The sequence below is a fragment of the Hyperolius riggenbachi genome, chromosome 9 (genome assembly GCF_040937935.1).
Source record: "Hyperolius riggenbachi isolate aHypRig1 chromosome 9, aHypRig1.pri, whole genome shotgun sequence".
Taxonomy (NCBI): domain Eukaryota; kingdom Metazoa; phylum Chordata; class Amphibia; order Anura; family Hyperoliidae; genus Hyperolius; species Hyperolius riggenbachi.
Genome location: NC_090654.1, coordinates 138,904,759 through 138,930,802, shown reverse-complemented (window position 1 = coordinate 138,930,802; position 26,044 = coordinate 138,904,759). Strand labels below are relative to the sequence as shown.

Sequence of the window (26,044 nt, the reverse complement as noted above, 5' to 3'; positions counted from 1 at the left end):
GTTATGCGATGGGAAGAGTGCCTCTTTCTGTCCCCTTCCCCGCAGTGCTGAAGTAATTTTGTGCTTTCATCCTCTCTCTCCCCCCTGTGTGCGATCTAATGCACAGTGAGCACTGCAGCAGAAGCCAACGCTTACGGTTCCATTGCCAGTGCTTAATCCTCTATACACTCTTCGTTCATGCCGCTCTCTGTCCAATAGTATAGCTCCGGTTCCCGATGTCATGTGACTTCATGAGTCATGTGACATCGGGAGTCTGGCTGTACTATTGGACAGAGAGCGGCATGAAAGGAAGGCGTATAGAGGATACCGCACTGGCAATGAAACTTGTCGGCTTCTGCTGCGGCGCCACTGAACATTAATTACACAGAGGGTGAGAGAGAGGCAGCCCCCCTTTGCACGGCGATGATGGGGGGGGGGGGAGGGAAGGGGGGAGATTTACAGCATGATAGCTACATCAGAGGGTGAGAGAGAGGCACCTCCCTCCACCCTGCTATACGTGGGACATTTAGGACTGACTCGAGTATAAGGCCCCCCCACACACACACACATACACACACACTTTTATACTTTGTCAGTCCTAAATTTCTCGACTTATAGTACACGCACACACATACACACACACACACATACGCACACTGTAAAATTATCTTTCTCGCTTGTCTCACCCTTCAACCGGCTTCTGAGGTGATACATTGTGTTGCTCAAGTTGGCCTTGGTTCTGTTTTTGTTGTTGAATTGGTCCCAAAATTTAAGCTTTAGTAGGTTCTTTATCCAAACACTATTGAAGTCAACAGGGAAAAGTTCTGGTCTGAAAACAGCAGAAAGCAATGGAATGGCGTGGTGTGGTCACCTCATGTCTGAGTAACATTTTGCTAATCAGGAAAAAGAAAATTGTGTAAAATATTTCCAGTGATGGAGAGTGGGCATTTTCTTCAGCTTCAAGAGCAATGTGAGAAAGAGACAAACTTGAATCTTCTATACACACTGTAATGCAAATACTAGGGCTCATTTCTGGAATTTCCAACCACAATGCCTGCTTACTATTATAGATATTAGGTACATGATACATTAACTATATTAGGTTTGAATTGACCTGCTGTTAAAAAACAAACAAAAAAAAACAAACTTTATTTTAAAAGTGGCAGTTGGCAAAAACGTTTTTATATTAGTTGTAAGAAAGCCCTTGGAGTGTTTTTATCAGAAAATTAGCCATTATTCATAGTAAAACCAAGAGGTCCTTAGAGTGAGCTTCTGAAAAAAATAGGTACTAATAGGTCCCAAAAGTAGAGTTACAAAGTGTTTGAGGGAGCTTTCACTGGAGATTTAAAACCGAACATTTCTTGCCTCCTAGTACAGTCAGGGGGACCTCGGAGGCTTTTAGCTTAGGCTGCCTAAAAATAATCAGTACTGGATAGTCTACTCGCTTCAGTATCTTCAAGTAAAATGGTTGCTGTGTTTTGAAATTAGCTCACCTGTCTTATACATGTGTTGTGATTTGTGAATATCTTGTGTTTTAAATACATATTTACCTTTACATAAGGCTAATGAACTGTCTTGTTTACATGTATTGAATTATTTTGAAGTCTGTCATAATGGCACAAGTTCTCTGGCTGTCATGCTTATCCCTTTGACCTTCCTTTAGGGTCAGTTGTATAGAAGAGCCATACCTCTGGGGCTTTTGCCCAAGTGTTCATTGTGTTCATCACTCATTAAGTTGGGCTACCAGTGACTTTATAAAGAGAAATCAGGCTTGACCCTGTCAGTATCTTTGACACTGCAGGTTTACTGTGAATACATCAAATTATTTACTGTTATGTCACGGAAATGCAATACATTCTATCCGATAAATACTTTGTAGTAAGCTTTTTTCCCCTTTAAATAATTTTGCTTATAATTAGGGAAATCAATATCTCCCACATGTTTTTTGCTGTAGCCGAAATAATGTGCAATAAGCCAAACCTGCACTCCTCTGACTTGCCTTTTTGTCTACACTCTTGTAGATGTAGATCTCTCTACACTATAGGGGTGTTATTGCTAAGACAGGGGAAGAGAAAACTAAAGCAAAAAAAAACACACGGAACCTGCTCCACTTTTTTTTTTAAAGACCAACTCCACCATATTCTGCCATATGATGCCCAAGGAGAGGAGAGTGAAGGTATTAATTTCATACTCATCGGGTCCAGGGTGTCACTAGAACTTATCTTGAGCTAGAGTTGGGGCTTCCTGTATCCTCCTGGTGTGCTCTTGCTCCTCCTCACTATGATTTGTATGCATCTATTATAGAATCTTATAGGATGCTGTGATAAGTGCATCTAATGTGCAGGCAGTGTGTAAGTGAACATACAATGTGAAAGTGTGCAGTGACTGCAGTAAACCCAGAGTTGGTAAGTTCAATGGAATGTTCATTGTGATAACCTGGCCCTGGTTCGTATGAAACGCGTAGTCTTCTCTACAATTAGATTTTAGAAAATCTAAATGGCAGGGGCAAAGGCCCTAGGCCGATTGCTGATTTGGAAATCTTTCTGTGGTATAACAGCAGGCAACATATTACACTCTGATCAGATTCCATCAGAGGGGGATCTGTGTCATGGTTAATCTGCCTATACATTGAGTGACGTATGGCTACATTTAACTGGTTGTGATCATTTTTTCAATTTACTTTCTTTTATATTTATTATTTATTTATTTTATGTATGGTAAATTGATCACCTGTACTCACAAAGTGGTCATTTGCGTGGTGACAGCTACTTTTTCCCAGTGTTGGAGTCTCCATTGGACTGCATCTTTTACAGGGCTATGGGTTCCCTTTCTCCCCCACTTTCCTATAATGTGCAGTAGTGCCAGTGCTGAGCTTTTCTTGGTTGTGATTGCAGACATTAAGAAAGAAAGGTTTTAACGGGTGTGACAGCCCTGAACCAGATGGGGATGACTCCATTGACCAGAGCCCTCTCATGGAAGACAAATATCACAAAGCCAGCGAGGACTTGGACATACTGTTCAAACGCTATGGCGTAAGTACACTGTCTTCTTCAGCCACTCTTCATCTCTTTCTCTTTTTTTTTTTTTTTCTTTCTCTTTCCTCTACCTACACCTTCCTCAAAATCTAAAAAAAAAAATATTGGGGAAAAATACCTTGCTCCATCCTGATGTGAAAAAGCAGGCGCTGAACAAGAAGCACAGGGAATACGAGAGCCCAGACGCGGATGAGGTGTTTGCGCTGACTCCGCAGACGGAGGAGAAATATAAAAAGATTGACGAGGAGTTTGATAAAATGATGCAGAATTATAGACTCGCAGTGAGTACCGTGGGGGAGTGAGCTACAGGCCACAGCAGCACTGCAGGCTCCTGAAGTATTGAGTGTACTAGCATGGTGGAGGGCTTCTACTAATTTGATAGTGTTGATTAATGCACGTTAAGTTTGTATAAAGCTTTAAGTCTCAGTATATATTGTTACGGGCCCCAAGTGTCAGGGATATTGTTTTGGACTCCAAAGGCATTATTTTTTTTTGGGGGGGGGGGGGGCTGTATGAGTGAGCTAGGGATGAGTGTGTCATTGTTCTGTAACCCCATGTGTCAAATTATTGTTGTCTTGAAACCCTATGTGTGAGTATGTCATTATTTTGGAACTCCAGGTGTCAGTGTGTCATTTTCCTAGGACCCCAAATGTCAAGTTATTTATCTGGAGCCCACAAGTTTCAATTTCTGGCACACATTGTGCCATTGTTATTAAATCCCATGTGTCTGCATGCCATTGTCCTGATATTGCTGTGTCTTTGTCCTTGCACCCAAATGTCTGCATGTCATTGTCCTGTTGTTGTTCTTGGACTCCAGGACCCATATGTAATTATTTTTTTTCTCCTAGGAGATATTTTTTTATCGTCTCTTTAAAATAACTTTTCAGCATTTTGTAATTGAAAAAGACCATTAATATTTTCTTGCATGTTGATGGATCAAAGGGCATTATATTGACAAGGTGTGAACATATCACCTAGGAGAAAACTTAGGAGAAAAAGTTAATTGCATATGGGCCCAGGTGTCAATGTGTCTGCTGTTTTGGGACTCTAGGTGTCGGGGTGTTGTTCTGGTATCCCTGGTTGTTGGTGTGTCTGTATTATTCTTCGACCCCTGGTATCGGTGTCTATATTGTTCTGTGACTCCAAGTATCGACGAGTTTGTTGTTCTGGGACCCTAGGTATTAATGTGGGGACCCTAGGTATTAATGTATCTATTGTTCTGGGACCCCAGATGTCAGTACATCCATTGTTCCAGGTCCCCGGTGTCTGTTTATAAATTGTTCTGGAACCCCAGGGGTTGGTATATCCGTTGTTCGGGAACCCCAGGTGTCTGTGTATCTGTTGTTCTTGACCCTGGCTGTCGGGGTGTCTGTAGTTCGGGATCCAAAATCTCAGTTAACTATTGTTCACAGATTCCAGGTGTCAGCAAGTACCGGTAATTGCTCTGCTACACCAATTTTCAGCACGTTACTTTTCTTGGATCACATATTTCAGTTTATTTTCACGTTCAAACCCCAAATATGTGTTTTGTTTTGTTCTGGGACACCATTTATTTTATTTTAGACTCAGTGTGTTAGTGTCAGTATTTTGGCATCCCAGTTATCACAAGTCTGTGTCATCGTGCTGGAATCCAAAATATTTTGGTGTTTTTTTTTCTTATTTTATTTTAGTGTTATTTGTTCTGGAAGTTTTGACTGGCTGTGCTGTGTTAATCAGTTTCTGACACCCTTGAAATATTTTTAGGTTATTAATTGCACCATAAAATTGACCTGTGTAGAAGATCCCTATTTCCACAACCTGGGCTAAGGGTAATTGCTTCTTACATTTAGCTCTTGGATAGATTTTGGTACCTTTACCTTACTGCTTTGCCAGTTAGACACTTCTAGGACACAATTTAGAGGAATGTAAGAAGGACCACATTATTGATAAATTTAAAGAAACCAGTTTAAAAAGTGCAAGTTGTATTGTCTTGACTTGGGGAAAAAATTGGATCCTGCAGTGCTGCTTAATGAAGACTGAAAACCTAACCCTTTCTTTCAGCAGTGGTCTAGCTACTACATACAGCTGTGTAGCCTGTCCCATGCTGGAAGGCCTGTAACACTAAGGGGTGTGTTTATCTGCATGGCTCTGCTTCATGGCCTGGTGTGCTCAACTTTCACATATGATGCCAGCTTAGATGAAGCGGACCTGTCTCACATGCATTGTATGATGTCCATCCTGTGAGCTGTTGTTCTATAATATGAGTTCTCTTGAACTGATAATTTTCTTATTATGAAAAATGCTTCAGTTATCAAAATGGCTGCCTTATAGGAGCAAGTGGTAAGTCTGCTTTAATATGAAGAACTTATTAGGTAGAAGCTGAGTCAGGAGGCAGTTAGCTTTATCAGAGTGAGGAAGTGGTAACCTTAATTATCAGTTTTGACCATGCCAGCCAAAACAGATTATTCCCTCTTTTAGTACACATTGGGATTCTTTTTTTTTTCTGCATTCTTATTGAAATCAAATTTGATTGGGGTAGAACTAGTCCCATTGCAATAGTCTGTAATCAGTGGCATAACTGGTGGGCTCCAATGTGAGTTTTACATTAGACCCCCTAAAGCGCGCTATGCATAACATAATATGGCACACCAAAACCTGCGAAGGCCAACCGCAGTGTCCGAGAGGTATAAACAAGGGAAGGGAAGAGTATAAGGATTACCACAAAGCATATGAAGGTTATCATCAGCATAGAACCACTGAAGATTTAGTCCAGTGATTGAAGAGGGGACCCTGGTGGACCTCTCGGGTCCAGAGGTCTCTGTGTAGTCACAACCTCTGCATTCCCTATTACTACGCCACTGTCTGTAATACGGTTTGTCACACAACGGTATAAAGACCTTTAGTAACTGATTAGAAAAGTATCCAAAAAGCCTTTTTAGTGACCTGCTCCCAGATTTTTAACTCTTGCCTAAAGCAGTAACTATTTTGCCGAGATGGAGTTTGCTTTCATTCTCTTAACTCATTCCACTTACAATTAACACAATCACTTACCATTGCTGCATATATTGTGTGTTTTTCCCCACTGTGAATCATACATCATAATGAAAAAGGATCTTAATTATGGGGAGATCCTTGGGTGAAAATGCACCCTGCCATTTTAACATATAATTCATCAGATGTTCTTCAAGTCATAATGCATGAATATTTTAAACTTGGTGTGGGATGTTGTGCTTATAATTATTATTATTATTCTGATGAAGTTCCACAACGTTATGTAGAATGGTTGTACAGGTGCCGTAAATGTGAAACACTTTTAACTCTTACAGCTAAATTGCACCAGTTTTCCCTAATGTTCATTGAACACAGTCACAGAAACCATAATAACCTGAAACAGATCCTAACCATTCCCCACTCCTTCCAAAAGCTGGCAAATAGTCGAGCGGCAGACACGTGTTGCTTTTATTAACTATTTATGAGCTTCAGACTGAGGATATTAAAACATACCTTTTACCTGCTATTATAGTGAATATACATTAGCTTAAAAGTTATGTTATGACAGTTGGTGCCCGGAAAAAGATGCTTTGGCCACTAAATTTTTTTTTTTTTTTTTTTAAACTATGATCATATTCTAGGCAGTTCAATTCTGCCCTTTCCAAACTAGAATTTGCTATTTTTTAACACATGTAAACTAATTTGCATACTATTAGGTCCAAAATTTTGGTTATTTTTATGGAAGCAACATCAAAATCTCAATCTAAGGACATTTTATCTAAATTGTGCATATTCAAAATATCGCAGCAAAGGACTATGGGCTTTGTGCATTTGTGTCAGCCAGTACCCACACTACGTTCATATTCCAAAGTAAAATGTTATTTATTTTCAGTTTATACCACTCCTGGCCTTGGGGGAGCACTGCCTGTTGCTCCGGACTCTTGGCCCATTTTGTAGCATCAAGATATTTTAAACAACCTGAACATCCTTGAGTGTCATTGGGTCTTAATGTATTCAAAAATTGAAATTAAGTCCATTTACTTGAAATTTTTTGTGTAAACCTGGTGGTCATGGTAATTCCTCAAATCCTGACAGTGATAATCTATTCTGCTGCTGAGCTTCTAGGGCTTTCACCCTTTGGTCCAGCTGCGTGTCCTGTATGAAACTGCATATATCCAATCCAGTTAAGGCGCGTACACACGCCATACTTTTGCAAAAGACGGGTCCGTCAGACCCTCCCATGGGGAGGTCATTCTGCCGACAGTTGCACGTGAGTACAAGCTGTCGGCAGACTGATAAGACGGTTTTTGACTGATCCGCTTTGATTTCCAAAGTCACCTTTCAGCTGTTTGATACATTGTTGTTGCACTCAAATTGCATACAATAGGATCATTGATTTGACTTAAGGTACCCATAGACCTGATGATTATGGGCAGATTTGATAGAGACAAATTTATCTCTAATCGAATCTGATTAGAGATAAATTTGTTTTTTTTTTATTCTGCCCATACACTACAGGCCGATTCGCATCCGATTTCAGCACGACGTCCGCACAGACGCTGCTCCCAGTGTATAATGTGCCCCCCGTGTGTGCACGGGGGGCACATTAGCCTCTGCGCGGTGTCTGTAATCTTCAGGGTGGCTCTCCATACACGCCACTGGCGCATAAGAGTCTGATGTCAGACAATATGCGCCAATGTCAGACAATAAGCGCCAGTAGCGTGTACGGAGAGCCACCCGGAGGTTACGAACACTGCGCGGAGGCTGCTACAGGACAGGTAATGTATAAATGCACACACCGGGCACATTTCTACATAGCGACGGTAGTGGCGGGTGTTTCGTCGCTCGTTCCGGAAATCGCCGCCGTACCGCCACACACCCGACCAACCAACTTTGGCCCGACATCTTGCAGCATGCGCGATCGACCATGCGACCAATTTCCGTCCCGAAATTGGTCACTTTGTCTGTCGGGCATCCACTTGGTGGCAACGATTTTCATCCAATTTGTTTATAATAATCAAATTGGATGGTCGATCGGCTGCCAATGTATGGCCAGTTGGCCACCTTTAATCCGTAAGATGTAAATTGTATGCTATCAGCAGTTTTCATTGTAAATGCATGCATAACATGTAGTTGTGTAAATCCTGATTTAGTTTAAAAAAGACCTCTGTCCATCATGTTCAACTAGGCTAGGGGCAAAAAAATCTATTTGGGTGCCAAGTATTGGGGGTATAGATTTTTTTTCTTGTGAAAGGTATATGGAGGCTGCCATATTTATTTCGTTTTAAGCAATACCAGTTGCCTGGCAGCCCTGCTGGTCTATTTGGCTACAGTAGTGTCTGAAAAACACCAGAAACAAGCGTGCAGATAATCTTTCAGATCTGACAAAGTCAGAAACCGCTGATTTGCTGCATGCTTGTTCAGGGTCTATGGTTGAAAGGTATTAGAAGCATAGAATCAGCAGGACAGCCAGGCAACTAGTATTGTTTAAAAGGAAATAAATTTGGCAGCCTCCTTATCCCTGTCACTTCAGTTGTCCTTTAATGTTTTACTTGATACATTCCTCTACTGCTAAATAATACATATATTCTAAACCTAAGGGCCTTTTTCCACTACTCTGCGATTTGATTCCGATCGCAAAACGCAAGGTACAATAAACTAATGGAAACGGCGGCAGCAATTTCCATTAGTGTGATCCGATTGCTATGCGATTTTGGTCCAAGCGCAATTGTCCTGTTGCGTTTTGGATGCGATTGAGCTCTACTATACCGAGTATAGTAGAGCAATTGCAATCACATAGTGGAAATTGAAACGCGTTTGCGTTCGCATTTCATAATGGAAAAGAGGCCTTAGGCTTATTTCACACTGTGTTCGATGCGTTGTCACGGACACTATTCTCACATAACAGTGGCACCAAAATAACCTAATTTGGTGTTCCTCATCCAAAGAATCACCAAGTGGACTATTTCTCATGGAATCTCTTACTGGATTTCGCTGGACCATTTCAAACCAGCATCATGAGTCATCGGGCTACAGCAACATTTTTCCATGCATCAACTGTCCTGCCATTCATGAACTGGTACAGCTGCCGCAAGTCAGGTGATGTGCTCAAAGTTTTAATCCTTACTTGTCTGATCTCCCTGCTTGTGTCTTTAGTCTGCTGTCCCGGCCCCCAATTTCGCTATGCCGGTTACAGTTCCTGTGAGCAATCAGAATGCACTGCACTTCAGCAACCAGGCAGGCTCGCTTGTCACACAGTCCTTGATGACTGCATCGCTGACAGATCCACGGCTTCTGTCTCCACAACCGTCCTCCCTACAGAGAAACACTGTGTCTCCAGTGCTACCTCAGAGGCCAGCTAGTGCAGGTGAGTACTGTAATATTCTATACTTGGGACCTTAACAGTGTGGTGCATTTTGTCTGGTTTCTAATTAATGTATGGTAAATGCTGAATTATTCATATAGTACATATATTTACCTTAAAGGACAACTGAAGTAAGAAATATATGGAGGCTGCCGTATTTATCTCCTTTTATACAACACCAGTTGCCTGGCAGTCCTGCTGGTCTATGAAGATGCATTAATGTCTGAATAATGCCATAAACAAGCATGAAGCTAATCTTTCAGATCTGACAATAATGTCAGACACACTTGATCTGCTGCATGCTTGTTTAGGATTTATGGCTAAAAGTATTAGAGGTAGAGGATTAGCAGGATAGCCAGGCAACTGGTATTGCTTAAAAGGAAATAAATATGGAAGCCTCCATATCCCTCTTGCTTCAGTTAGCCTTTAATGGCCACTATTATTTGTAGATTACATTTCAATGCAATATTATAACCAATTATGTTTCATCTGACCTAAAAAAAAAGTGGCTTTCAATTAGTACTACAGAGTCCCTAGTCATGTCCTTAACTGTCCCTTGGAGGAGCTCACAGTCTAATGTCCCTAACACAGTCTAAGGCCTGGTGCACACCAGAGGAGTTTTTCTGAGCGTTTTGAGTTTTTAAATCTGCTGCTAATGTTATCCTATGTGTCTGTGCACACTGGAGCAATGAGGTTTTGTAAAAAAAAAAAAACCCATAGCATTACATTGGGAAGAGCTTTTGAAACCTCTAAAAGCTCTTCCCAATGTAATGCCATGGGGTTTTTTTTACAAAACCTCATTGCTCCAGTGTGCACAGACACATAGGATAACATTAGCAGCAGATTTAAAAACTCAAAACGCTCAGAAAAACTCCTCTGGTGTGCACCAGGCCTTAGGCCAATTTTGGGGGAAGCAAGTTAATTTACTGGTTGCTTTATGGGGTGTGTGAGAAAACTGGGGTGCCTGGAGGAAACTCCCACAAACATACAAACACTGTGCAGATACTACTCTGGATTTGCTATATGAAGACCCTCTTTCATTGAGTATGGCTTATTTTTCATTCTCTTGTCTTTGTACCCCTGTTTACAACAGGTAAGGGGACAGTACAGATACAGATAAGCACTTTAGAGACTATAGAACAGGTGATACTTCTCATTTTAGACACGCAACAGCACCAGAAATTAGTGAAATGTCACTGCAGAGATAGGTGGGGATGGCTGGGTAATGTAAAGTCTACATGCCAGAAGCACATACATTTCACTCCTGCATAAAGGTGCCCATACATCACTTGATATTGCGGCTAGTTCGACATTCATATTCAATAATTTTATTGAATCAGAAGAGAATCTGTGTCGAAACATGGTCACATGATTGATCTCTCGATCGATTTTTGTCTGAAGTTAACTGAAAGGATCGATTGGACAAACTGGAAAAATCTTGGTTGCAAGGCTGCAATCAGGTGGTTGGTAACGGCGTTCGATATAGCTGTGAGTAACAGACCCCCTAGCTGGTGTCCCCCCAAGTGTAAAGTGCCTATCACAAATGCTGCAGAGAGAATGGTCCCATAGGGAGAGCTATATTGTCACAGCACTTTGCTGATGGCCAGAGATCAGCAAAGTGCTGAAACACTCCTAAGAAGGGCCCCAGTGCGAACTAGCCCTAATGCTGGGAATACACGGTTCGTTTTGTAGCTGATTAGGTGGTTCGATAGATAATTTCCAACATGTCCGATCTCACTTTCGATTGTTTTGCCGCTCGAATTTCTGTTAGAAATGAATGGAAAAAGATAAGAAAAACGAGAGGAAGATAAGAATCGAGAGCTGAATAGAAAGCTGAAATCGAGTGGCAAAAACGATCGAGAGCAAAAACGCACGGCAGAAACGAACCGTGTATTCCCAGCATAAGTGGCATTCAGCTAAACTGTCCTTAATGTATGCAGTAGGGATATCAGATTATGTGCTTTTAAAAAAAAAAGTGATGGGAATGGTTTTTGTGTACTTTTTGTTAAACAAGGTCATTGTATGAATACAAGAAATAAAATCTATTTCTAATGCTAGTCCTCCGGGTTGCTCATGGAGCCACAAAGTTTCAGTATTCAAATATGAAGTTTCTGTATCTTGCAGCACACCTTGTAGCCCTTTCTCTTATCTCATAATGCAGTGCCTCTGTAGCAGCTATTAGTAGGCTGCTGAGACTTCAGCACTGGTCTGTGGGAATAAAGAAAGTAGGGATTTTCTGTCATGTTTGTCTAACTGATTTGCTTCATCTCATCAGGTGCAATGCTTGGCGGAGACCTGAACAACTCTAATGGAACATGTCCAAGTCCTGTAGGTGAGCATGGAATCTAACTGTACAGAACTCCTCAAACCTCACTTTGGGTCTTATGACTGAAAAATGTAAAAAGGAAAGAAAATCTGTTGCAGTCTGTATAAGCCAGTATTGTTGACATGGGAATATGCAAATAATGACAAATTGATGCAGGATTATGCACATGTATGCAGCTTGAAAAGGAAATTCCAATTTAGCTAGATTTGATTGGTCCATGTTCAAGCTGCATACAAAATGTGCTTACTCCTGCATCAACTTGGAATTATTTGCCATTGATTGACCATCCCTAGAAGCCAAACAGATGTTCGGTTTCGTTATCAAACGGTAAATTTTCAAGCGCAAAAGATCTGTTACACGAAGCCTCATAGCTTTTTTCCTAACAAAATCCTATAATACGGCATTCTGTTAGCGGAGCATGGTGGATCCTCTTTTAAGAAGCCCCAACACTGCCCAAATTCCTGTAGTTGCTTTATGTGTAGTTACCCATATAGGCATTAATTTCCCCCTATCAATTGATCATAATCCGTTCAGACTCTGATCAGAGAGTGATCAATTCCTTCCATGCCCGATCCACACTTTTGGTTGCTTTTTATGCCATAATCAATGAAAATTGAATAGTAAAATAGATTTCTGGCAGATTTGATCATGGGGATTGAATCTACCGGGAAGCGAGTGGGGAAATTGAAGCATCAATGGCTTGATTACCAGAGCAGACAGGTCAAACAACCAGCTCGGTAGCATTGAGAGCAGCAGATGAAAGGGGAGTGTTCCTCCTTGCTGAGTCAGTCTGCTTTGTTTGTTATCTGATCTCCCTGCCTTTCAGCTCAATTTCATAGTTTAGCTGCTGGATGATTCCCTGCAATCCTTGAATCTCATTAAATGCAAAATGGATTTGAATAAATATGCACTCAAAAATGTAAAACCATTTATTTTTTTATAGTTAAAATTAATGCATGAAAGTAAGTAAAACAGATACATTCCAGATGTTTCTTTCCTTTTCCTGAGCTGTGCTTCCATCTCTAGCACACATGCCAGTATTCCCCAACCCATCGGACCCATAACTGACGAGGAGCTCTGTAGGAGAACAGCTGCGTTAATAAGCAGGTCATCGCCTAAACACTCTAATTATGTGTGCTGAGCACAATGGATGTAATCTGCAGAGCTGCTCTATTAGCACAGGGAGGACAGGGTATATTGCACTGCCTGGGATAGATCACGCTTTTTTCTTTTCACCGCTCTAAAGTCAATGAGGTCAATAATATTATGGCTACAGAAACATATAGCAGTGTGTTACAGCAGTTTGCACAGAAACTGCAGCATGACTATACAGGCGGGGATGTATTTCTCCAATCTTCACCAGCACCAAATATGCCTGAAGAAGGGGACCAGATCCCAGAAAGCTTGCATCATTAAATTTGTCAGTTAGCCATTAAAAAGGTATTGCTTTTACAAGACTTAGTTTTTTGTACCTACATAATTTGTTTGGCTAACGTGGTAAACCAGAACTCATTGGAGTGTGTAAGGGGCTACAAAGGACCAAAAAACCCTCTTACTTAAAATTTTAAGCAAAACAAAAGTTTTCCCTCTTTGTAGGTTCTTTGTAGCCCCTTAGGGCCCGTTTCCACTATAGCGAATCTGCATGCGGTGTCCGCATGCGGATTCACATAGGCAATGCAAGTGGATGGGGCTGTTTCCACTTGTGCGTCTGCGGGAGCGGTTTTGTGTGCGGCTGAAATCTGCATGGCAGAGCCGTCAGATTTCGCGTGCGAGAGGAATGCACGCGCATCGCCGCTAATGTATTTTAATAGGGAAATCACATGCGGGTTGAACATGCGGTTTTTGACGCGAATTCGCATGCGATCTGCATAGGTATTAATGTTAATTTACACAGGCAGTGACATGGTTAAATTTGCATATACCCTTACCTATGCGGAATTGCATGCGAAATCATGGGAAACGCGCAAGCGGAATCGCACCCGCATGCGATTTCGTCCTGTGAAATGCAGGCGATTCCGCACCGCACTAGTGGAAACGAGCCCTTACACACGCCAATGAGTTATGGTTCACCATTAGCTTGCTGGGTAGTCTGTAACTCTGGGTGTTTCAAGTCCTACTCCATAGAGCCACATTAATCCATGCCATGCACTGATGAGGATCAACAATCTGAAACAGTCTGTATGCATGTTAGATTATTGTGGCTCTGTACAATAAATGAGCTGACACATCATTGCATTCCAGCGGATCTGGAGGTGTGGCTACCTTACAGGGACAACAAGGGATAATTTGCATATTCAGCAGTGATGCATTGTGGGAGACATCATATGCTCACTCCAACCTGAATTATCGTAATGCCTTCTGTTTAAAGACGGCACATTTTTGTTTTGCAAGTCTACAGTGAGGGAACGGGAGCTGGCAAAGAGAGACGTCACTGTCTAAATACCTGAGAGCATGAAGCAGTTTATTGGTTAGTAGTCACTCCCCTACGAATTCTGGTGCACTGCCTGATGTTAAAGGGGAACTGTACTGAAAAGAACATAATTAATTAAACTGCTTTTATTTTATTTATTTTTTTAACCACTTTACTTTATAAATTATTTAGTTAGTGTTTACCCATTGTAAACACCCTAAATTACATTCTGAAATGCATCGCAGGTGGCAATATCTGTAATGTTGGCAGGTGCATCACTGCTGAATGTTTGCTTGTTCTGTCTTCTGAAGCCAGTACCCAGTCTTCCAAATTGCTCTGGAAGGAGAAGTCCGTATACTAAACAGTAAGGAAGTAAGGAAGTTTTTCTGATGCTGAAACCAGGAAAATGACCATAAAAGTGTGATTCCTAAATAATGTGCTACATTCTACTATATATCACTAGGGTGCCTCTTTAAGATAGCAAGTTCTGCACCTGTGTAGGGCTCAATTTTGGTGAGGAAAGTGACAGGTTTCCTTTTAAGGATCATGTCATTCTAGAATGTAGCTGATGTGTAATGTGAATAGACCCCTTATAACTGAATTGTGATCCGTGCACTTATTAAGCATAAACTGCAGGCTAACATTTCTACAAGACCGTTAGTTAATGCAATCAGTGTCATATCTTTTATATATATATATATATACTGTGTGTGTATATATATATATATATATATATATATATATATATATATATATATATATATATATATACACAAAGGGCTCTATTCTCAAAGACTTCCCGCATGCGGTAAAGTACATGCGGGAAGTTTGCACCCAAAATACCGTCAAGTTGGATTTTTCAAAATTTTCCGCATGTTTTTCCCGCATGCGGAAAAAGTGTGGTAAAAGTGCGGGATTCTTGCGGAAAACTTTCCGCAAAAGTCGGTATTTTCCGCAATAAAAGATCAATTCTCAAAAATGTTCAGGCGCATCATTTCGTCGTTAATTACCGATTTTTTTATCACCTACAAGTAGTAGGTGATATATTCCGCATCCCATTGACTTTAATGAAGTCTGGAGGCTTAAGGGCTGTGCTTGCTGGACTTTAACTTTTTTTTTTTAAACACTTTTTCATGCGACCTTTTTACCGCGGCAAACATGCGGAAAATGTTAGTGAATGCTGAAAAAATGCGGAGTTTACCGCTGGCGGGAATTTAGCGGTAAAATTTTGCGGTACTTTTGGCTCTTTGAGAATAGAGCCCAAAGTGTCCTGTGAAGGAATGTGTGCAGGATCTTCCTTATTCTCTTCCTGGAACATGAAGAGCTGCATTTCTGATTGGTACCAATCCTATTATGTTGCTTTCTTGGTATCACCCATTACATACACAGCATTACTTCCACCCCAGTGATTGTTAAACTCCTGTTGCAGTGGATGGACAGAGCAAATAATCAGGCTGCCTGTTTGATTAATACTATTTCATTAACATCATTAGACTCAGTGGAGAGCTGGTTGCACCTCCCCCCACCTCTTCCTGCTGCCAATGCCACACCGCTGTCACGCTGTTGTCCAAGACACTCAGCTCCTGTCTTCCATTAATCAGACTGGACACCAGCAGGCATGTGGCCCTTCAGAGCTGTCATTAGCATTTCCCCTGGCAGCCAAAGTCTCTCTGCTTTCTGGGGGATCATGATGACCAGAGAAGTGACACCAGCCCCTGCCTAACAAAGAGACATAGCGTGGCTTATGGCGTGGTGCATTACGACTGAAACCTGACAGGCATCTGCGATAGATTCCATTCTCTGAACATTTACCCTTCGCTGAAGTATCCATTGAAAGCTGACCTGTCACTATAACCGATTACTGCCTGTTAGGATCCATTTCCTAAACATTTCCTGGATTTAAATTGTTAAGACAGGTGCATAGGAAACTGGAGCAAAATTGCAGGTAGTCAAATATCACTAGTAAATGAAACAAGGATTCTGACTGGATGCTCTCAGTAACTGCTCCACTTCTTTCCCCATTTGCAGTGGATTCTTTTTATTTATTTTTTTTTTTTTTATTCTTATTTATTTATATAGCGCCCAGGTCTTTCTTGGTGCTTTTATAAATAAATAAAGTGGGAATAAATGTATACCTATGTTTGGATAATATAGGTGTAATATTCAGGCAAATAAAGAACACAGTAGTTTGTATGGCAAATCATGGAAAGTACTATGAAAATAAAACAGGATCAGTGCCCTGTCCATATGAGCTTACACTCCAAAGTGGAAACAAAGTAGAGGGAGTTTGTCAGCTGTAGAGAGGGTGGTAGAGTGTGCCTTACTGCATAGCCCAAAACAGCCTTTAGTGTAGGCTTACATGGAGAGGTGATTTTAATGTTGAAGACTTCAAGGGTTGGCAAGCGCTCAACAGATTATAGGGGTACGTTTCTGAGGAGAGAGGAGTCCTGCGTACCAGAGTATAAAGAAGTGACAAAAGTGGGAAATCAGAAATTGCAGTCTCCATATTCCTCTATACCGGCTACCGTTAAGTTAATCTCTTCTTATCTTGGACAGCAAAGCCAATATGTATATATTTTGAAATATACATGTATAAATATGATGCTATAGTGTTACATTTTAAACCTGTTTTTTTTTACTATTGTTAATCCGTAATGTTTGATACTCACAGTACAACTTCCTGGCAGATCGACGGGTCAAAACGATTATTTTAGACATGTCCGATCTGCTCCCGATCAGTAACTGGATCGATCTTGTGCAGTAATGATCTGAAAATCATTCCCGTTATCAAGCAGGAGCAGATTGGACTTGTCAGAAATAATCGTTTCGACCCATCGATCTGCTGGGAAGATGTGTCGTGTGTACTAGCAATTAGGGTACATTCACATTGCGTCAGTTGCACTGCAGAATAATTCTGTAAGTTAACTCACTACCCATACAATTCTGTGAGCCTGTTGCGATGTAACGGATCGTGTTATTCTAACTTGCAACATGCAGGCTTGGAAATGATGTGTATGGTAGAACGTGTGCTGTCCATTGCAGTTCTCATGCAGTATAATGCATGTGTTATGCAACGTGCACTGTGAATACAGCCCAAGGCATTTAAATGTATATTGATTGAGTTGAGTGAGGCACTTATGAAGAGGTCCAATATCATTAAGACTTTCAGTATCAGTTTTTCCATTACTAATGTCCCATAGTGCATGGCTAGACATTGATGCAGTCTTGGTCCAGACTTGCTAGCAGATAGGCTGTGGCTAGAGCTGAGTCTTGTGTACACTGTGTAGCAGAGTAAATTTGCATGGGAACTGAGATCCGCAAGCCCTCCATCCCCATCAGCTGTTTCAGATTCTGGCCAGGCAAGTTCTATGAATGTCAGAATTGACGTCACCCAGCATTCTTTGCATGCCTTCTTCCCGCTTCAGGAAACTGGAGTATGGTTCGTATTGCAGAGCTGTGAGCGAAACAGCCTCCCTGCTCAATACAAAGAGTCATAGATAGACCTGTACTTACATTACTGACAGCACAATTTTAACATTTTACATTTTTAGTATAGTATTGGTGGTCATTTTATATTTTGGAAACGGTTTTTTCCTTATTTCCACAAGATGATTGCCAACAGAGATGGTCCTCTACATCTATCCAGTTTGTATATAATAAGTGACATTCGCACAGAAAGTGGCATCGTCACATAAGTGGATGAAGCTAATGCCTGGTACACACCATTCAATTTCCTGTCAGATAGACTGATCGAATCAATTGTTTGACAAGTCTGATCTAATTTTGGATCGGTTTTCTGATTAATTTTGTATAGAAGTGATTGGAAAATCGATCAGAAAGGTGATTGGAAATTAGATCAGACCTGTCAGAAATTGATTCGATCTTTCTATTGGACAGGACATAACCTGTTGTGTACCAGGCATTACACTAGCCAACACAGTTGTGTACCTCCCTCGTCCAATAAAGTAGGAAAATGTGTATAGCTGTATATTCCACTTGGTTCAGTGGGTTAGTAGTCATTACATACAGGTTAATTACTTCATGACTATGTGGTTTCTGGGCTTACCTTAGGAGCTGGGCCCTGGAGGCAGCCATATTAGTAACACATCCAGGGACTATAATAAACAAAACGCCTCTCAAATCCACCAGTTTTCAGGAAGTCACACAGATCCTGTGTGCACCCAGCAAAGCCCAGTGGGCTCATAATGCTAGTTAGAAAAAAATCTTCAACACTGTAGAAACTGCTTATGACTAAGCAAGCGTTGTAGGAATAAAAAATGCTGGATTACGCTCAGTACCATACCAACAGGGCCGGCCCGCTCATGAGGGGGGGTGAAACTTTTGCCTCAGGCGGCAAATTTCTAGGGGCGGCATCCGCCCGTCAGAGGGTGCGGGGAGCCGGCCGCCCAGCTGGAGGGGTAGCGGGCAGGACGGGGGTATTCGGCCTAGCGGCGGGGACTCACCTCTTCCTCGCTCGATCCAGCGTGCGCTCCACTGACGTCACTTCCTGCACGCCGCCCACTGTATTGTAAGTGGACGGCGCTGCAGGAAGGGACGTCAGTGGAGCGCACGCTGGATCGAGCGAGGAAGAGGTGAGTTCTCCCCGCCCACTGCCTCTTACGAGTTGCGCTAGTTCGGATGTATTTAAGGCTGGAGGGGAGCGGAGGACGGGGACCCAGGCGAGGGAGGGGGGGTCCGACCCCCCTCCCCGCCGCTAGGCCCAATACCCCCGCCCTGCCCGCTACCCCTCCAGCTCGGCGGCAAAAAGTCTAGGGCCGGCCCTGCATACCAATTACATTTATTGAGCTTTTTAGTGAGAGCTATCTACGGTGGAGGGTAAAGGTTTACTTCTGCAATACATCAGCAATGCTGGAGATACTGCATTTATTACCTGTCTACATTAATTTGACTGTTTTTATTTCAAAACAATATAGTTGTGAAGGTTTCTTGGAAGTTTTTCTTTAAACATGGGTAGATTCTTTCTTAAAAAAAAATTTTCTATGACAAATTTGAATGATACATGTTTTTTTTGGGTCTTGCAGGGAATGGCTATATCAGTGCACGCGCCTCTCCGGGCCTAATACAAGTCCCAAACGGGAACAGCTTGGGTAAAGTCATCCCTGCCAAAAGTCCCCCACCTCCCTCCCAGAACAGTCAGCTTGGAGCCAACAGTCGCAAACCAGACCTGCGCGTTATCACCTCACAAAGTGGCAAAGGATTAATGCACCATTTGGTGAGTACAGAGACTCAGTGCAGCACCAACTTCCTCAGAATTCACTTCAGTTATTTGGACTGTTGACACTGTGATAGGGAAATAGTTACCAGGCATTTTGTTTTTATGGTGCTTGAATTTTCTTTACTTTTACCGGAGCACTTTGTAAAGTATATGTTAGGTGTCATGTTTATCATAACTAACTTAGTTTCTCAGTTATTTTCTTAAAGTATTTACTTTTGTGCATCGACAACACTGTTATTTTACACTTAATCCTTTTTTTAAATTCCAAAATCCTGTTTAACATTTTACCCCCGACCTAAACCGCCGCATCCCCACGGCTGTAATCTATCTAAGGCCCCCCTAACTCCCTCTCCCCGCAAAATCCACGACTTTCTTGGTCGTGGATTTTGCAGCTGTTGGAGACAGAGCTATGAGCCACAGCTCTGCCTCCATTTGCGTCTATCAGCGGCGGATCTCCGCCTCTCCCCCGGCCCTCTCAGTGAAGGAAGACTGAGAGGGTCGGGGGAGAGGCAGGGATCCGGGATGACAGACGCGCTGAGAGGCAGAGCTGCGGCTCATAGCTCTGCCTCTCACGGAAGCGCTGCCTGGGTTGCCCCCCAGGGAGTTTGTCGGCGGGGATGCGGCGGTTTAGGTAGGGCTAATATGTTAAACAGGATTTTGTAATAAAACGAGGATTTTTAAGAGACTTCAGAGTCTCTTTAAGTGTAAAAGGGCTTTAATGGTGAGAATACAACATTTTTTGTGTGCAGATTGTTTGGAGCTAAGTTGTGTTGCTGTTTGAATCTGGGTTTCCTAATTCGGAAACCTGGATAATGGCATCTGCAGTACTTCAGGACCATTACTTGTGGAGAGAGTTACAAAGCTGCGTTCCACCTGGTGCTTCATGTGACTCTGATGCTTCCAACATCGTCCCAGGGGTGACTGCTGTGTAAGCGGGGGTTTACTCACCTAGACATTACGCTTTAAAATCGGAAGCTCTTGTTTAGAAGGGTAAAATTGTCCAGAGATGAAGAGCAGCGGCATGGGGTGGTAGCTTAGGTAAGTTAAATCTGCGCGCTTTCCCCCTGCATGTTTCAGGATGATTTCGTCTTTACAAAATCATTCTCACTCACCCCTTGCTACAATACTGTATGTAGTTTTGTAAAATGCCAAGATAGTTTTAGCAATTTTTGAATATGATCTTAAAATTGCAGGGTTTTTTGCTCATAATCTGCTCTGAAAGGTTTGTGAAGACAGCATTTTCTGCACACTGTATAGTGTACATAGGTACGATTTCAGAATCCGTTTTCGCTCTTTCTTTAACAATGATAAATAGCGTTTCCTAAGGGCTCTTTTACATTAGACAACACATGCAGGAGCCTTTTTCCTGCACGCGTTGTCTGCCTGCGGTGTGTCGACGGGTATCTGCGGTGCGACGCAATCAGCGGCGGTAGCTGGTAATTAAACCCGACGGAAAACGCCGGCTCGCGGGTGCGTTGGACGAAAAACTGCGCCCAGGTGCGTCGGACCCGCAACGCATCGAAACGCAGTGTCGGGTGTGAAAGGTAAACTATGGACTTTCATCTTACCTTGGTTAACGCAAACGTTAGCCGTTTGCGTTAACGCACAAAATCTGCCCTAATGTGAAAGAGCCCTAAGTAGAGCCCCTAGCATTCGTAATGTGAACATTATTGTCCTTGTAGCTGCAAATCATCTGTTCTGTTCCTCTAGTTAACTCCTGACTTTTACATTTACTTCAATTGTTGTTTTCAGTTTTTCTTTGCTTCGCTAGTATTTTTTTGCCAATGACTTCCTGCATATTGTATTTGTTCCTCATTTAATAAGCATTGTTTGGTGTTTTGTTTTTTTTCCCCACTCTTTCATTCTGGCTTTCAATGCTCTGCTTTCTGCCTGCAGACGGAGGAGCAGTTGGAGATGGTGAGTCACCCTGCTTGCTTCTCTCTCATTACTGTAAACTCTGTGTCTGCTTTCAATGTGCTCCCTTTAACTGTCCACCAAAACTTGCCAGAAAATACTATAAGGATTTTTATTTTACAATGTTGTAATCATAATAGAGCCTCTGACACAGCCTGATTATAAGTAATAGAGCTTGTGTTTGCAGTGTACAGTAACCCAGAACTACTAGAAATTGGCTTCCATGATTTACCAGCCTGTCACTTTCTTACTTGTTGATGTCACTGGTCCCTGATAAACTGAAAGCTTGCATTCTCACAAGCTTTTGTTCAGGGAGCAAGATGGCTGCCAAGAACGTAAGACTAAAGTAATTGTTTTTCTCAAAATGTTGCATGTCAATGTTCAGAGCTGCATACATCCCACTCCCTCAGTGGTCAGAGAGCTCTGCAATCAGGGCTTTTGAAAGCTGGAAATCACATGACTGCAGATGAGGGGGAGTTAACAGCCGCTCATTCTTCTAGTAGCATGTCTGGAGGAAATGACCCTCCCGGCTGCCCTTTTTTCACACCACGGATGTGTGACCTAACCCAGAGACAACTTGTGATGATCCAGTAGCATGAAAGGCTCATTGTCTGCTGCATGGAGGATGAGAGAGGAGAGGAAACATTCCAACTTTGCTGTTCTTAAAGCTCTTTTCCCATCGAGGAACAGCTAGTAATTTTCAGAGGGAGAAAAGGGTTCTGGGTAATTGGTGTGTTATACAATCCTGCCTGTAAGGGGTTTTAAACACAGTAAGGCCCCATTTCCACTTGTGCGAATCTGCATGCGTTTTCTGCATGCAGATTCGCATAACCAATACAAGTGGATGGGCCTGTTTTCACTTGTCAGAAATCCTGTGCGGTTTTCTGTGCAGGAAAAATCTGCACGGCCGAGCCCTCAAAATTCGCATACAATGTATCTAATAGGAAATTCGAACTTTACCGCGAATTCGTGGGCGTTTTCGCATAAAATCAATGTAAAAGCACACAGGCACTGACATGGTTAAAATCGCATACTTACTAACATATGTGAAAATGCGTTTTCCGCAACTAATTCGCACCGCACAAGTGGAAACAGGCCCTAAGGCTTCAAGAGTACATAGAACTGTTTTGGTTATAAATGTTTTTGCAGCAGCCTTATTTGTCTATTTGAAGTGAGGCTGTATCCATTGAACCATGACTGTTCACCCATTAATGCTTGCATTTTTGTGTAGTGAAAGTAAAGGCCTGCAAAACTTATTTATGGTCTAGCCTTCACTGCAGAGTCTATAACATAGGTGCCCACGCTCCTTCGGCTTGTGGGCTAGTTTAAAAATTTGCAAGTCAAAATGATCTACCTATGTACAGTTCTAGTAGCACAATTGTATATAAAGAAAGGAAAATGTAGTGTGGTCGGGCTCTACCACGAAGTGCTTTGGGATCTACTGGTAGATCGCGATCTACACAATGGGTATCCCTGGTCTATAACTTGCCCGTCTGGGGGAAGCAGGAACCCTCTGGATTGTGCTGGATAGAAAGGGCAACACTTTAGAAAATAGCCATTACCAATGTGTAAGGCAGGCTGTAACTATTAAAGCTTTGTGGTTCCCTATATTTTATACTGACAGTTTGGGTCTGCTTTAAAATGCAGTAGAGTGGAATCGTATTGTTGGTGTGCAGATCTATTGGTTCAAGGCAGCATATGATCTAAACACCAGAGTCTGGACCACTATCGCGAAAAAATCGTAAAATTTAAGATACACGTAAACACATACAAATAAGAAGTAGGTTTCTAGCAGAGAAAGATGTGCCATAAATTACTTTTTTCGACTAGCCCATCTCCTCATAGGGGATTCTCAAGTTTGTGTTTATTTTCAAAAGCACTTAGTGAATGGCAGTTGCTCTGTCCAGCTGCCAAAGAAAGTGTGCAGCAAGCAGGCTGGTGTTGTGACAAATTCAAAGGATGCCTTAACCACTTTACCCCCGCCCGTACGGATTTCTCCGTCCCTTTTTCCATCCTTTAACCCCCAGGGACGGAGAAATCCGTACTTTGCGCACGCCCGCGCTCCCGCTCGTAAACACGCCGCTCGTAAACACGCCGCTCGCCCGGAGATCAATGAAAGGGAAAATCCATTCCCGTTCGTTGATCTAAGCCCCGCAATGATCCGCTGCTCTCCGATGAGCAGCGCGATCATTGTGAAAAAAAAACCACTTACCCAGCCTCCTAATACTTCCTCCAAGAGTCCGGAAGGACTCTTGGAGATCGCATTAAACAAAAAGTTACTGTGGCCCTCTTGTGGCCAAATAGTAAAACTACACCCTAAACATTTTTCACATACAAATAAATTACTTTTACACAAAAAATTAACTCATTACCTCCCACACTCCCAATTTTTTTTTTTTTTTTGTAATTAAAAATAAATAAAAAAATGTACAATAAAAAAAAATACATAAATAGTTACCTTAGGGACTGAACTTTTTAAATATTTATGTCAGGAGGGTACAACACTGTTACTTTATAAACTATGGGCTTGTAATTAGGGATGGACGCAAAACTGAAAAAAATGCACCTTTATTTCCAAATAAAATATTGGCGCCAAACATTGTGATAGGGACATAATTTAAACGGTTTTATAACCGGGACAAAAGGGCAAATACATTTCATGGGTTTTAATCACAGTAGCATGCATTAATTAAAAACTATAATGGCCGAAAACTGAAAAATAATACATTTTTTCCTATTTTCCCATTAAAACACATTTAGAATAAAATCATTTTTGGCATAATGTCCCACCTAAAGAAAGCCTAATTGGTGGCAGAAAAAACAAGATATAGTTCATGTCATTGCAATAAGTAATGATAAAGTTATAGACGAATGAATGGAAGGAGCGCTGAAAGGTGAAAATTGCTCTGGTGGTCAGGGGGTAACACCCCTCAGTGGTGAAGTGGTTAATATAGGGTCTGGTTTTCCCTTAAAAAGCACCCAGTATTCATACAAATTAACGTACAGGTACAAATAAGAATTACCAGGCTGGTGTTGTGAATAGTAATATCAGATGCATTTAATTCCCAAGTTAAAGGGACACTTAAGTCAAACAAAAAAAATGAGTTTTACTCACCTAGGGCTTCCAATAGCCCCCTGCAGCTGTCCGGTGCCCTCGCCGTCTTCCTCCGATCCTCCTGGCCCCGCCGGCAGCCACTTCCTGTTTCGGTGACAGGAGCTGACAGGCTGGGGACGCGAGTGATTCTTTGCGTTCCCAGACACATTAGCACCCTCTATGCTGCTATGTGGTATATGATATATGCTATAGCAGCATAGATGGCGCTATTGTGGCCAGGAACGCGAAGCATCACTCGCGTCACCAGCCTGTCAGCTCCTGTCACCAAAACAGGAAGTGCCTGCTGGCGGGGCCAGGAGGATCGGAGGGAGACGGCGAGGGCACCGGACAGCTGCAGGGGGCTATTGGAAGCCCCAGGTGAGTAAATCTCATTTTTTTTGTCTGACTTAAGTGTCCCTTTAATGCAAATGTTATGGTAATTGTATGTAGCTTGATGAAGAAGCTGCAGCAATTCATTGGTCAATTTTCAAGCTGCATAAACTTGCTTAAATTTATTATGAGAATGTATATCAACTCAGAATTACTTGCAAGTCTAATTGATTTGTGTGTGTCCCAGATAAACTACAGAGCTGTACATTGTATTTGCCGTATCCATAGGTTAGCGTTAGATGGCAAAAGAAATGACACCAGAACTCCATCAGGGATGGGCAATCTGTATTTCTCATGGCACTGAGGTATATGTTAGTTAGTCCAATCCTCGAAGGAATACAGAGAAAGTTAGTCCAATCCTCAAAGGGATACAGAGAAAAATCTTCATAGTAATGAATATTTTCAATGCATGGATGTGGTAGATATTTAGCTTTTAACCAAGGAACTAATGATCAGATCTGCCTTGTAGCTTGTGTGTGTGTAACAGATTTGGTTGTGGCAGCCCTAATGTGTTTTATAGATAAGATTTTTGTGTTGTGATATATTTGCAGTTTAATGCTCATGAAATTGTATAATGTAGCTTCTACATTTCCTCTTCTGTTCCCCCTTGTGTTACAGAATGCACAGAGGTTAGGAGTATCACAAGCAGCGCACTCTTTAACCACCCCAGTTGTTTCAGTGGCAACTCCTAGTTTACTGTCCCACCATGGACTGCCTTTTTCTGCCATGTCCACAGCGTATAACACAGGTAGGTGATACATTCTACAGCTGTGGCTTCTACTGTCTTCAATCTTATCCTGCTACTTTTTACTTTTCGCTTTATAGCTGTTGAAACTTTGCGTTTGTGCAGAGCATACTATAAGTAAGCTTTTGTACCATTAAAATTAACGTCTTCAACTGTGCATGTTGTCACACAATAGACAAATGGATGTGTGCTGTGTCACAACCAGGACTAAAGGACATGTCGACGTATCCTATGTTAAACATGGGATCCATTCTGTCATTTGCTGACATGTCCAGTGCCCGTTCCATCCCTTGCAGCAACAGATTGCCAAGTTGTGACATACAGAATGTTTCCAGGCATTGGACAGAAGTCAGTCAGCAGTGCAATTATGATATGTCTGATGCAACTGACAAGTCTGAACAGGTGTTCCATGGAGGGTGACAATGTTAGCCTATGTTTTCACCGCCCATGGCACTTACATTTTAGTGTGAACCAGGCTAACCCTTTCACCAGTTACACTTGACTAGAAGTAGTGACAATAGGGCAGTGGGAGCTGTTTAGTGAGGCAGGAAGGGGGCAGTCATATTTTACAACTGAGAAGT

At 42.0% G+C, this 26,044-nt stretch overlaps 1 protein-coding gene across 4 annotated transcripts in view; it reads left to right on the top strand.

The window, feature by feature from the left end:
• The window catches only part of MEF2D (myocyte enhancer factor 2D), a 270,676-nt gene that overhangs the window by 228,113 nt on the left and 16,519 nt on the right, over positions 1–26,044 (top strand). For 2 of the 4 annotated variants that reach the window (XM_068253571.1, XM_068253572.1), the window contains 6 exons: positions 2,874–3,011; positions 9,141–9,351; positions 11,624–11,680; positions 19,127–19,317; positions 21,217–21,237; positions 25,337–25,466. In XM_068253571.1, the coding sequence (XP_068109672.1) occupies positions 2,874–3,011; positions 9,141–9,351; positions 11,624–11,680; positions 19,127–19,317; positions 21,217–21,237; positions 25,337–25,466 (748 nt within the window). Of the gene's footprint in view, positions 1–2,873; positions 3,012–3,160; positions 3,296–9,140; positions 9,352–11,623; positions 11,681–19,126; positions 19,318–21,216; positions 21,238–25,336; positions 25,467–26,044 lie in introns of all 4 variants that reach the window. The other 2 variants (XM_068253573.1, XM_068253574.1) reach the window with 2 other exon arrangements.